Raw genomic sequence first — 14,424 nt, forward strand, 5'->3', positions numbered from 1 at the left:
AGGAACGGAGGGAGGGAGGAGGGAAGGAAAGGAGGGAGGGAGGAGGGAAGGAAGGGAAGGAGGGAGGGAGGAAGGAAGGATGGAGGAAAGGAGGGAGGAAGGAAGGACGGAGGAAGGAAGGAAGGTAGGTAGGAGGGAGGGAGGAAAGAAAGAGAGAAGGAGGGAGGGAGGAAAGAAGGAAGAGAGAAAGGAAGGAAGGAAGGATGGAAGGAAGGAAGGAAGGTAGGTAGGAGGGAGGGAGGGAGGAAAGAAAGAGAGAAGGAGGGAGGGAGGAAAGAAGGAAAAGAGAAAGGAAGGAAGGAGGGAAGGAAAGAAGAAAAGGGGATGGAGGAAGGAAAGAAGGAAGGGAGGAAAGCGAGAAGGAGGGAAGGAGGAAGGAAGGAAGGAAGGAAGGAAGGAAGGAAGGAAGGAAGGAAGGAAGGAAGGAAGGAAGGAAGGAACAGTCGAAACAGACGGGGTCAATTTGACCTGGGAGAACGACACGAAGGTTAATAAATGTATTATTCACAACCTTTCTGAATTCATCATTTATTGACTGATCGATTAGAATCAAACAGTGAACATATAAACTTTAGCTGAGGTTCAGATTTCATTCTAGACCTCAGAAACAGAAGTCAACAAAAACAATTTCTCCTCAAGTCCAAAAGCTCCAGAACAGCCATTAAATGAACCTCGAGGTGAAACTAGTTTTTTGTCGACTGTACAATATTTGGTATAGCAGAGGTCTTAGAGGACCGCTCAACAACATTTCTCTACATCAAAACTCCAGTAAGGCTGAATTATTTCAGTACAGAATCCCCATCGCTCTGTACATGAACAGCATATCTGTATTAATGGGAGATGTGACATCTTCATCATGTAACCAAGTCCTCAAACTTTGAAGATAAAAAGGTGCGATGGGCAGGCGGAGACACCGGTGTTAAGGGTTAAGTGTAATTAATGAGTCTGCTGCTGCAGTACGAGTTCCTCGCTGCATTCATTATTCAAAATGTTACAGTTACTGTTACTCTGCTGGAGTCTTTGGTTTTATGGTTCTTACCTTTGTGTTTTTGGGGGATAGCTTTGGGGGATAGTCGTTGTGGCATTTTGTGTTCCGACTCTTCATTATGACCACTGCAAATCAACCACAATGTTCTTGCACTTCCTCCTGGGCAAAGTGAACATTCTCAGTCCAGTCATCCTCGAATGTCTGTTTTTCCTTTCGTTTTTGCATCAGCTAGTTTTGAATAAGACATTTTATGCCACAGCAATATTACTAACCGCAGCGACTAGCAAGTAGCTCAGTGATGACAGCTAAGGTGATGTGAAAGCAATATGTCACTCAAAAGCAGTCTGGATTAAATTGTTGTTCGCCTGGAACCAGACTGGGGTCCGCTTATTGATTATGGTATAATATGAACTATATATCCTGTTGGAAAACTTGACTCCATACTTGTTGTTTACGGTATAATGTTTCAGTGTTATTTTCATTAACTTGGTCGTAAGAAGAAAGATTTACACTTTAATGTGTTCGTCAAGGCCACCAAATTAAACTTCCATTGTGGTCCCTGCTCTCATTTGCTTGACTCTCTTTAATGTAGCACTGACTCATTCCACCTCTGCTTCCCATCTTTTCCCTGTCCCCGTTCTCTTCTCCTTTCTCCTCTCTGAATACTAAACGCATTATGTAACCATACATCGCTTCGCCACAGAGGATCATCCATGGCATCTCACATGTTCACTTCTCTCTGCAGGGGAGTGACAAGTGGAGCACCGCAGGGCCGATGGAGGAGATTTATATCAGTGCTGCCTATTATTCTAGCGTAAACCCCACACTGCAAAGACAGAGACAGGCAGTCAGACAGCCGGAGAGAGACTCTGCCACCGAAAAAAAGACATAGACAGATGAGACTCAGATGTTGTACTCCGATGAGAAAAATAAACGCATGTATCAAGAGCGCCGTTATTTCCCCAGTTTTGTCCCAGTTGCCTTTCCATACAACACAGCAGTGAATGTCTCCTTCTCTGTCAACACTACAGGCTGGGTAGCAGGCAGTGGAATATTTCTATAATAGAAATGTCCGTCACGCTCCGTGTTTCCATATCTTTTATAGAAACGTCCATCACGTCCAAGTCTGGACGTCAGCTCAACCCCCAAACTCCCCCACCCCTCACTCCATCACCACCACCCCTTCAACCCCTTCAGTTAAAGCTCCCGAGGCGGAGAGAAGGGGGGGGGCGGGGGAGTAAGCTTTCGCTCCCCATCTGGGATGTGTGATGTTTTGTGATGTTGAAGCCTTATTTCCGTAAAAGTCAATCACTCTGATAGAGGGGAGGGAGGGAGTGTGTGGGGGTTGTAAAAACGGATGAGTGAAGAGAGGTGGGTGAGACTGAGAGTCAAAACAAATTACATTCTCATAGATGTCTTTGAATCGTGCAGACGTAAGACAGGCACACTCCAGCTCTGTGTCTCCCAGTCATGAGAGGTGTAGTTGTACTAGCTGTGTCTTGATCTGACTCTTTCACTCCTGTACTCTCCTCTACTTTCTGTCTTTTTTTCCTTCTTTCTCTCTTTCCTCCTCAATTGTTCCTGTTCTGTAATCTAATCCAATCCTGATGACTCACTTTCATCGATTGCACAAATCTCATTGTAATTTCTGCCTTGTAAAATGGGTGTGTATGTGTGTGTATGTGTGTAAGTGTGTACACCAGTGGTAGAGTAGTACTGCCCAGAACTCACCGTGTAATAGGGTTTGATGTGAAGTCCCAAGACATTGACAAAGATTAATTCTTCACAAGCTCGTCCACAGTCTGACATCTCTGCGTCTTGGGGAATCAATAAGCTTCATAGTAAAAACACAGGCAAAGGGAATCCACTCTTCTTTTTTTATTTTTTAAATCTATATTTAACAAGGTTACACCTACTGACAGGACTTCACTGACAGGACAGCTGCACACTGTAGATGAAGTTTTAGATAAATAAAGCAGACAGAAAGAATGTTCTGGGGACAAATAGACAGACATACTGTACATAGGCAGAAGCCTGGCATCCAAAAAAACAACTTATTCAGTGCATTGACAACTCCCATGGATTCATCTCACACAGCTCCAACGAAGGCTTTGAACTCCACCAGAGAAATGAGTTTCTGAATTTTCAAGCCTTTAAGCAGACAAATTTACACGATGAACTCAAAGCATCATAAAGACTGTCTAGTGCATCTCTGTCAGGGCTTGAGGCAACAAAGGCAAAAACTGTACTACTACAGTAGCAGTACAACTACCGTCCATATTTCTGTGTTACATAAATACCTAAATTATTTGGGAGCAATCCTAAAATAGCTTTATAAATCAACATACAGCATTAAGAGAGGCTGTGTATGACAGCGTCTGCTGAGCAGCCAGAGTGTGAAGTCAAATGAAGAGCTTTGCAGCAAGGAAAACATTCAGTGGAGCTAAATCTGAATTTTCCACACTTTGTCTGAGGAAGTATAAATGATGCTGCAGCTATTGTGCATCATTTTTCTTTTTTCCCTTTTTTTTAAATAAGAGGATAAAACAGTTTTTGGACATATTTGTGGGCAGTGTCTAAGCTTCAGGGTCTGGCAGGCTGTTTCCTATGATAGTGTTTGACATTTGAGGACTGACGTTTCTAAGAGACACACTATCAATCTCTGTGGTTCTACCAACTGAGGCACGTCATGGTCATCATGTATACAAATATTGACAGCAAGACTGGTTTTCCCTTTCTTATCAAGCCCATAAAGCACTTTACAAACTGTTAGTGATTTAAGACATCTGTCCCACATAAAACATAAAACATTAAACATTAAACATGAGGGAAGACCTATTTGTGTTTCACTCGTAAAGTGGAGCAAGTTAGCATTTGCCCAAAACTACAGTAGCTCACTGGGAAACCACTTCTTCCGATTGTTGTCTTTCATATTCTCTTCTTTTCCTCCAATCTCTAAACTTTTTTGATTCATAAAAAGATCCATTTCAACCAGGAAAGACACCACAAGTGATCAAGAAAGCAGAAACTTTTTGATAAAAGACACTGGTGTTGATCCTGTCAATTATAATAGATCACTGGGATGGAGCTCTGTAGTTAGCTTCCAAAGGTAGATCCCCTAAGGGAGCCATGGAAAGGACCTTGACATTGGTGGCTGTGGGGTGGTGGAGGGTTAATGCAGAGAAGCGGGATCAACTGCAATGACAGCAGAAAGACAAGAACAGGCACCTTTCAGCTAAGATGATCATTGGATGATAGGAAAGCCTGCGAACAGGTCCAGGAGAGATCCTTGGATAATAACTGAAAGGTAGAGCCCCGCAGTGATGATGAAATAAAACATAAATTGTCGTCCTGTTTGAACTTGCACTGGAAGATTCATACGTGCAACTTTTTTTTCGCATAAATCGACACATTTGAAACCAGTGCGACCGTGTCTTCGCGTCATTTATGCTGAGCAAACTCATGTCTAATCTCATCTTGCCATTAAACACATCTTTCCATTCGCGCTCTTTTAAGACATCTAAATGAAGTCAGTCGGTCTGGTTTTGCCTTGTTAACAGCAGCAAGTTTACCTTCTCTTTTTTTCCATGTGTTTTGGCCCATGTGTATGCACATCTTGAAAACAGAATAGAGACAGGCTACAGAAAAGACACACTCCTGTAGAGAGGCTCAGTACCCCGTTGTTTGGCAGACTGTGTGAGAAAGGTGATGCTGCTGTCTGCCTGTACTGTATCACAGAACTGTCACCGAACTCAGTTCTCCATACTTTTTTAAAGATTTGTCCTATACATACATACACTGATTTCTCCCCAGAAACTATACATCAACAATATATATTCTGAAACTGAAGGTCCACCTCAGTGTGCCTCCATATGACAGTTTGTACCCTATAAATCTTTCAGTGTGACATGACTGGAAAGCGAGCCGGTCATGATGCTGAGTGCTGGAATATTTCACGCGGTTGTTCTCAGCAGTGGAGGCAGCGGCATGTGTGTATATGCACAGAGGACGAGTGTGCAGCCAGGGAAGGCGATGAATGATGCAAAATGAAAAAGAGGCCGACAGACTCTTAACAGTTCCTTCTGCGCATATCACGTTAGCTACAACAAGTGTATTTACTACAAAAGGAGGTCAAGTGCAAGCCAGTAGCTGCATCTGCATCTCTCTCTGCTGCTGTCCTACACTCTTTGCTCTGTCTTCTGGCCCTTCAGCTGATATCACTAACCTCGGCACACAAAGAGTTCAGGTGGAAATGAGTCGTCTCTCTGCATGTTAACTAACCTATGTGTTGCCCCCCTGCCAACTCTGTATCCTTACCACGGCCCCTGTGTTTGTTTACCCGACCTCAACTCTTGGTCAGCAAAACGGACATTTCCTGTGCATATGTGTGTTTGTTTGTGTGTGGGAAGCTGGCAGCAGTTCCTACCCTTTTCCTGGTGACCTAACTGGTAGTTTGTCTCATGCTATGTGGGAGGAAGTCTCACCATCAATTATAGATTGTGCTGACAGGTTGGAAAAACCTTTGCCAGCACATGCACACACACAGACACAAACACAAAAACAGGCACATGCAAATGCTTGTACATGTGCTCATGTACACAAGTGTACATTTTGTGAAATTCATGTAGAAAGAGCTGAGGTTAGAAAAACAAAACCCCACCTTTGAAACATAATCTGTTTGCTCCATCTGTGTAGACAGGGGTGGTGATTTCTTTTTTTTTTTTTTTTTTTTTAAAAAGGCCTGACAAACATGGACATGGAGTGCTGAATGGCAGGGGTGAGACATAACACACAACATTGGTTTCAATCCAATGCTAGTAAAACCAAGGCCAGGATATTCAATATTAATATTGATACTCGAGTGATTAATGAAGAGAGAACAGTATGTCATGATTTAAGGTGAATGCAATATAAATAAGCTGCTCCTGAATATAGGTTTATTACCACCATGAGTAGGATGCCAAACATTAAGCATTTCCTTTGACCTTCATCAGAAGAAGATATATGATCCAATCCTATCACCAGACAAGAGCGTCAATATTGGACAAGTCTGCAAAACCCCAGATTACCTTCCATTACGTCACATCCAATGTCATTCTGATGCTGGGGGCATTTTCAGTGGTAAATAACAAATGTTTAATGTGCGTCGTCATCTTAAGGTATCAATCTAGCTGCTTCTACTGAAAAATGCTTTTGGGGCAGCTGTAATTACAGTCAAGAAGTTGGAAGGATGACATAAGAACAATGTTGTAAGATATTATGAATAAGAAACCAACATCTACAATGATGTATTACATCTGTTGGCATGCTGGTAAAACTGCATTGGAGCTGTAGTGTTTTTTAATGCTAACAGAAGCTGCTGTTTAATTTATTTAGAAATACAAATGATTCAAATTCTATTAGCAAGACATTTAGTAGATACTCATTAATCTAAACCCCAAGAACACATTTCATCTCTTTAGAAAGACCAAAGAAAGAGATCCCCCCACTGAGAGATAGTATTGAATTACTAGTACAAATGTGACTCTTTAAAAGGACACACAATGTCCATAGAGGCTTTGTCCCTTTCTCAAAGATCTTTGCCTTCATTTACCCTCCTTGTCAGATTAAAGGTGACACATCAGCACATCTTTGCCTCTCTATTCATCTGCAATCAATAAAGAGGGAGCAGCAGTCTAAAAGATGCTTCTGAGGAAGGCCAGGGCTTTTGTTCCTTCTCACTCCTTATCCTTCACCTCTATGATGTAACATCCTGTTTTTTGCTCTTATGGCCCAGAAGGAGGCTCTCAAAGAGAAGAGGGAGCCACTATTCTAGAAAATTCCCCAGACAGACAGAGAGACAGACTGACAGAGACCCACTCTACATCCCTTTCTCTTCCCAGCCTCCTTTTTTTCTCACAGAATCACAGCCTCTGTCTCTCCTCACCGCCTTCTCCCTCCCTCTTTGCTCCATCTCGTCCTCTCCACCCCCCCTCCCCCTCCCCCACTCCCCAAATATCTCTCCTCAACGCTCTCGTGCACCCACTTTTTCCCTCCTCACCATTCCACAGCTCTTCGCGAGCCCTTCTCATTTCCCCGCCTCCCTCTGTCTCTCCTGTTCCATCAGACATCAGCTGTTTTTCCCAGGAAGTGTTTTATTTAGAGCAGATTAATTAATTAGATACAGTATCAGAGCCATGGCCATTCTTAGCCCAGGCCTATCAAGGCCCCGAGGCTAATGGTGCGGCAGAAAAAGTGTGTGTGTTTGCAAATGTGTGCGCATACAGTACAGCAGCAAGAAGCTCGGAGTATTTTTAAAGATTTTGCAGGTACTTGTTGTGTATTTGCACCAACGTACACTAATTGGACTTGTCAAGAAACGTCTTTTGTGCATAGGAAATGAGTGTGTGTGTATGCATACATTTGTGTGTGTGTGCAACTCTGTGTGCGAGTGGGTGTATGTGTGTGCCAGACTGTTACATAAGAAGAAATAGCTACCTCTATCTCATCAAGCTGGTAACAGGGTTGTGTTTGTTGGTATCTCACAAAATAAGCCACTGTGTTTCATTAGCGATTCTTTTCTAACACCCTCCTCCCATCTCTCGCTCTCTTTGCCTCCAGGGACAAGTTCTCACACCAACTACAGAACAGCGAGCAATGAGGAAGAAAGAAAAGAGGTGCTCATCCAATCAGAGATGCAGATGGCCACAGAAGACATGAGTACCAGCCAATCTGGCACCAGAACGACTTCCACTTGCCAATTCATACATAACAAATCAAATGTGACCCCCTAATTTAACAATTGATACAGTTTATATATATATACTGCCAATGAGGGGATACATCCTTCTCCTGTGCTTATTACTAAATTAAAAATCCTTCATTCTTAACACGAGTTTAACACAATTTCAATTTGAGGGGCAATTGCACGTGCTGTGTAATTGCTGTGACTCATACTGTGACTCAACCTCAAGCACTACAGACACAAATCTGAAGAAAAAGTCAACACCAAGTCATCATACAAAGCAGACCTCACTCCCTTTCAAATGGCGCTAGCCGGCATGAATAAATGTTAGATGGTACGCATCTCTGGACTGCTTTCTCCAATGGATATTGTGGCGACATCCCAAATGGCCCAGAGGACGGGACTGGGACGACAGAAACATAACGTGGCTGGAGGTTCTTCATCAGTGGTCCTGTCCACAGCCAGCTCCTTCCTGTGTTGGCTCGCCCTGCTGTCAATAATCCGGTTGCCAATGGTGACAGCTGACTGCTGGCTTATCGAAGGAGAGAAAGGCTTTGTGTGGCTGGCGATCTGCAGTATGAACCAGCCCCCTTATGAAGCCATCCCCGCCCACATTAACAGGTAAGAAACATTAACAAAGTGAGTTTCTGCATTATTTTGTTTCTTTGGTGAATATCTACAGCTGTTACACTTCTGTCGACAGCACTATTGTGGATCTGAGGCTGAATGAGAACAAGATACGGTCAGTCCATTATTCTTCGCTCAGTCGCTTTGGCAACCTCACCTATCTGAACCTCACCAAGAACGATATCAGCTATGTGGAAGATGGAGCCTTCTCAGCACAATTCAACCTGCAGGTGAGTGATGACATGAACATTTATATACATTGTGCATACATGAGCACACACAGGCAAAGTAACTAAGTAATTTTACCAAGTACTGTATTTAGAAACAATTTTAAGGGCACTTGAGTATGTTAACCAACCTCTCTCCTCTAATTCACAACAGGTTTTACTCCACAACATTTATTTTAAACCATAATATCAGTTGATATAACAGTGTCCTTAATGTCTCACATACAAAAGATTTGATCAGCACAAACATATGATGCATTCTTACATATGAAATTATCCAACAGTACTTCATATAGTTGAAATTTGCTCTATACTTACCAACTGCAACATAAAAATGCTGCTCACATCTGTCAGTAGTCTGACATCATTTGCCGGGTAAAATGTGTTTACTTAATCTTTAATGAGATATTTAATGACTTAAATTATAACTTTGTCAATTTTAGACTGTGTTTCATTTTCATTAATTTTGTTTGTGCTTATTTATCAATATTACAGAAATATGATTTCTTCGGCTGAATGACAACAACAATTAGAGACTACAGCCGTGCTCTGTGGCTCTGTTAGCTTATGCCTTCAGCAGAGCATTGATTTGAGATAAATGTTAATGTCAGCATGCTCACATGTCACTGACGATGATGCTAACATCCTGTTAAGCAGGTATCATGATGACCATATTCACCATCTCAGTAAGGCCGTTAACATGTTATATCTGCTAACTTGCACTAAACAGAAACATAACAAGATATCTGTTGAGGACAATTTGAATGTCATTAGTTTTGATATATATTAGTATTGAAATTAGAATTCAAATGTTATGATGGTGCTAGTTGAAAAGTGATTATATTTCATCCTGTGAAGAACATGAATGTCTGTACATGGCAATCAATCCAATAGATGTTAAGACATTTCACTCTGGAACTCTTCTGTGCTTTTATACAACGAAAAATATGGAATGAAGGACTTCTAATTGTAATTAAATATAGTATTTTTTACAGTGTGGTACTGCTATATATACTTGAGTAAAGTATATAAATTATTCCTCCACACACACACACACACACACACACACACACACACACACTCTCACACACACACACACACACACACACAAAGACACAGACACAGAGACACACACACAAAGACACACACACACAAAAAAGACAAGACCCACTCATTATGGCTTTCAGAAACATTTGGGCAAAAGTGTTTTCAACAAACTGAGCTGAGCGCGGCCATAATGAGCTGGCGTGCTTACATGTCTACCCCAGCTGGAGCTGTGCCAGGAGGTAAAATATGAACAAGAAAGATCTGAGTAAATTCAGCACAGCATAGCGGCTCAGATCACCATGTAAAACATGAATTGTACTGAACCATCGTCTGTTTGTTCTGTATGTTCCCAACTTGTAGTGAGTGATGCCTGGTGCTGGCCGGCTCTTCAGAGATTAGAATAATCCCACTTGTCTTTGTCTCCCCAGGTTCTCCAGATGGGCTTTAACAAGTTGAGGAACCTAACAGAGGGGATGCTGCGCGGCCTTGGCAAGCTGCAGTATCTCTACCTGCAAGCCAACCTCATTGAGACTGTTACACCCAACACCTTCTGGGAATGTCCCAACATAGAGAATATAGACCTCTCCATGAACAGGTATTGACCAGCATCTGTGTATAGATGAGAGACACAGAACACATGATGCCTTAATGCTGAAACAATTAGTGGATTAAACACACTAAAACTAATCGACAGCAATTTGAATTATTGATTCATCGTCTGAAAAAATAAAGCATAGACTCTATTGATATCTATGGCTACTTGTTTTGAATGAAAATTGAATTTCTAAGTGTTTAAATGACCCTAAGGATTTAAATATTCACAGTGTAATTTCCAAGCTTTCTTGTTTAGAGCATTGAAACGTTAGTTAATCATCAGTTTCACTTGTTCTTGAGTTGTAATTGTACCTTGAACACTTTCCAGTCTGGTTTTAGACCTGATCACAGCACCATATCAGCTCCATCCTTCAGTCTAAATGATATAATTGGTGCTCTAGATAAAGGACAACACTGCTGTCCTTAAACATACCCAAAACATCAACATTAAATGTCAGACTTGCTGTCATAGCCTAAAAATCAAACATCATGGTCTACTTTTTAAATTCCCCATTTTGGATAAATGCTGGGCCAATTTACAGAGAAAACGCACTGCAGCAGATGCAGAGATATTCATTCTCTCATTGACCAGACAGACTAAAGGCTATGATGCAATGCTGCAACAAGCAAGCTTTTCAATAAAAGTTGATATTCCTTATTTTTTCTCTGTGGGAATAACTGTCTTGTTCCTAATATTGGTACTGTAATTGATATTGATCTCTTCACCTAAATGTAAGAGCAACAGTTGAATGGAACAAGTTAAACTCCTCTCTGGGGCTTTTTGAAAGGTATTTTGGGAAATGTTTAACACCAGAAACTGAAGTCTAAGAAGACTGAGGAACAAGTGCATTTGATATGACAGCTTGATGAGACTGTATTCATCTATGTGATATTCTCTTTGAGGGTGATATTTCCCTTTAAATCAATGTGTTTCCTTTCTCAGGATCCAGGTGTTGGACGGCAGTTTGTTCTCTGGACTCTCTAAGCTGACCACCTGTGAACTTTACACCAACCCCTTCAACTGCTCTTGTGAGCTGCTGAGTTTTCTGCGCTGGCTCTCCGCCTTCCCAAACAGGACCAGTGAGCGGATGGTGTGTGATTCCCCTCAAGGATTCTCTGGGTACAATCTCCTGAGCCAGAACCCCCGTATGCCCACCCAACGTAATGCTCTGCACATGCTCAGTGTTGTATGCACAGACGACGGCAGTAGTGTGACATCAATCTATTTAATTGACCACCCTGACTCCACCACCCCACCCCCGGATTTTGCCTCTCCCTGCGGATTGGACGATTGTGCTTCCGGGACTCCTCCTGATGAGGTGATCACCTTGAGCCCGATTTTCTCTGACATCTATCCGATCATGACACTAAAACAGGTGCTGCATTCAAGCGCTGTGATAACGGTTCAGATCCCTCATCCATACAGGAAAATGTACATCCTGGTGCTTTATAACAACAGCTTCTTCACAGATATTCAGAATTTGAAAAGTCAAAGAGAAGATATTGAGTTAAAGAACTTAAAACCTAACACCGACTACACATACTGTGTTGCTTCTATACGAAACTCCCTACGTTTCAACCACACCTGTTTGACCATTTCTACTGGTCGCCGGGCCGGACCTGAAAGGATAGCCAACCAGTCATCAGCTACCCACTACATTATGACAATTTTGGGCTGTTTATTTGGCATGCTGCTCTTCCTTGGCCTTGTTGTTCACTGCTTGAGGAAGAAGAGGATCATGGAGGAGAAGGAGAGGAAGATGAGTAGGATCCAGAGGACTCTGATAGAGCTCAAGTACGGTGGAGAAGGGGATATAGAGGGAGGGAGCGGAGCATCTGTTTCCCAAAAGCTTGGCGGTGGGGACAGTTTGACCAGGATGCCCTACTTACCTCAGGGTGGTGAGATTGATCCGTACAAGCTGCAGGAGGTGATAGAAACACCAGCGCACAAGCCTACTAAACTGAACTACATGGAGGTCAGAGGGTCTGGTGTGGAGAGGGAAAGAGAACGAGAGCGGGAAAGAGAGATGTCACCACAAGCAAACCCCCAGGGATCAGTGGCAGAGATCTCAACCATCGCTAAAGAAGTTGATAAAGTTAACCAGATCATCAACAACTGCATAGATGCTCTCAAATCTGAGTCTACCTCCTTCCAACAGGGGATCAAATCTCCCTCTTCGGCAGGCGGAGGGGCTGTTTCAACGGCAGAGCCACAGCTGGTTCTTCTGTCTGAACAAGGAGAGCGAGGTGAAAGGGGAGGCGAGTTCCTCTCACCGGTGTACAAAGGAGGAAGAGGAGGAAGGGAAGAGAGGGGGAGAAGCTACCACCATTCACTGCAGCGACACCACAGCATGGAGGCTCCCCCGACCTCTAAAAGGCCCAGCACCTCTTCTTCTCCTGGCTCTGCCCGCAGTCCACGTTCGTTCCGCTCCGAGGGAGGCTACCACTCATCAGAGACCCGCTACATTGAGAGGAGCTCACCAGGAGAAAGAGGAGAAAGAGGAGAAAGGGGAGGTGGAGGAGGAGGAGAAGCCATCCGTACAGTCAACCCGGCAGCGGCAATCTTACGAGCTGAAGCCCAGAGAATCCGCCAGTACAATGAACACCGCCACTCCTACCCCGGCTCACAGCAGCACCTCCAGGAGCTGCAGCACCACCCGCAGATCCTACAGGAGCTCCACCACCATCCAGGTGGCCGTAAGCCCTCTGTGTTAGATCCTCTCACTCTCAGCAGGCAGGCCAAGCAGCGGGAGCTGGCTTACTCCCAGCTCTCACCACACTACCCGCTCTCACCCCAGTACCACAATCTCAGCTACTGCTCCAGCCCCGATGAAGATGAGGAGGAGGAAGGGCTCCTCTGCACCCCAACCCTGGGGCTGTGGGAGAGGTTCAAACTTCACCGGAAGAGGCACCGGCAGGCGTCCATGGAGGATGAAGGATACGTGGCAGCCGGACACGCGCTGAGGCGAAAGGTTCAGTTTGCCAAGGATGAAGATCTCCATGACATACTGGACTACTGGAAGGGTGTGTCCGCCCAGCAGAAGGCCTGATCCCACACCTGAAGACCCCAAACACTTTGGAGAAACATAACAACACTGCATCCATAACATGTTTATACACAGACCTATACAAAAAAAGACCTGTAAATACACACAAACACACACTATATACAGGATCTAGAGAATCAAAGTGCATACATCCATACACACATAGACACACATAGACATATACACACACACAAACACACGCGCACACACACACACAGGCTCTCAAATTAAGCCTTTGCTTCTGAGAACATGGAGGACCAAACTAATATTATATTGAACAACGAAAATCATAACTTATAGAGAGATTTTTTTGTAATGTAATGAAAATCATAGCTCAGACTTATGTAGCTATTTGTACTAAGTTTTGAATGATGAAAAAAAAAAAAAAAAGAATAAAACATTAAGAACAGAAACCTTAAATGTTGGCGGGCAACCCATCCTGAACGGCTTCACTCTCAATCTGCCTTTAGACCGACCTTAAATGAACACGACCACGGCAGATATGACCTCACCAAACATGAAGATTTGGTTTTGCTGGTTTGCTGGTGGGATTATTTTGCCCTGCGATACTGCCGTGAGCGGGGGGAAACATTTTAGAAAGATTTGCCGTGATTTGGGAGATTTAAAACAAGAAAAACTACAAATTCAGGATGGGTCGCCAAGCAACAGTATTATTCAACTGTGCTGAGAATGAGTAGGTAGCTCTCACCAGAGAGTGAGTATCATGTGCCAAATCAACCAAGGGGATAGTAGAGCCCTACTGTGTACCAACTTCTCTTCGCCACTGTTTTTATATACAGAATTTAAAAAAACCTAGAATGATATGTTGTTATTACTATTAATTATTCTTATTATCATTACTGGTCTTCTTATTATTCCTATGATCCTCATCATTAATATTCTATTATTTGAATATGGCATGGCTCTGTCGTGTGACTGTGTTTTGACTGTTTTGAACCTCTCAGCTGAGAAGTGCACACCAACAGAGACAAACAGTATGATGGACGAGACATTTGAACTCTTCTTTTCTACCAAGAGGATTGTGCTCTCTGCCGAGCCAAAAAAAAAAGAACAAGCCCATCTTTTCTCTTGGTGAACCCCTGCTCCTCATCCTCCTAAAGAGGGAACGCTGTACAGATGAGAGAGATAAGTTCTATATTTGCAACAGAG

General features: G+C 43.1%; 1 protein-coding gene across 1 annotated transcript; it reads left to right on the forward strand.

Moving 5' to 3' along the window:
• Positions 1-8,043: 8,043 nt before the first annotated feature.
• LOC128373758 (protein ELFN1-like) lies at positions 8,044-13,257 on the forward strand. The gene is made up of 4 exons (XM_053333941.1): positions 8,044-8,333; positions 8,416-8,569; positions 10,042-10,208; positions 11,151-13,257. Exons 1-4 carry the CDS (start codon positions 8,044-8,046, stop codon positions 13,255-13,257), a joined length of 2,718 nt encoding a protein of 905 aa, XP_053189916.1.
• Positions 13,258-14,424: the final 1,167 nt, after the last annotated feature.

The sequence above is a fragment of the Scomber japonicus genome, chromosome 2, assembly GCF_027409825.1.
Source record: "Scomber japonicus isolate fScoJap1 chromosome 2, fScoJap1.pri, whole genome shotgun sequence".
In the NCBI taxonomy this organism is placed as follows: Eukaryota; Metazoa; Chordata; class Actinopteri; order Scombriformes; family Scombridae; genus Scomber; species Scomber japonicus.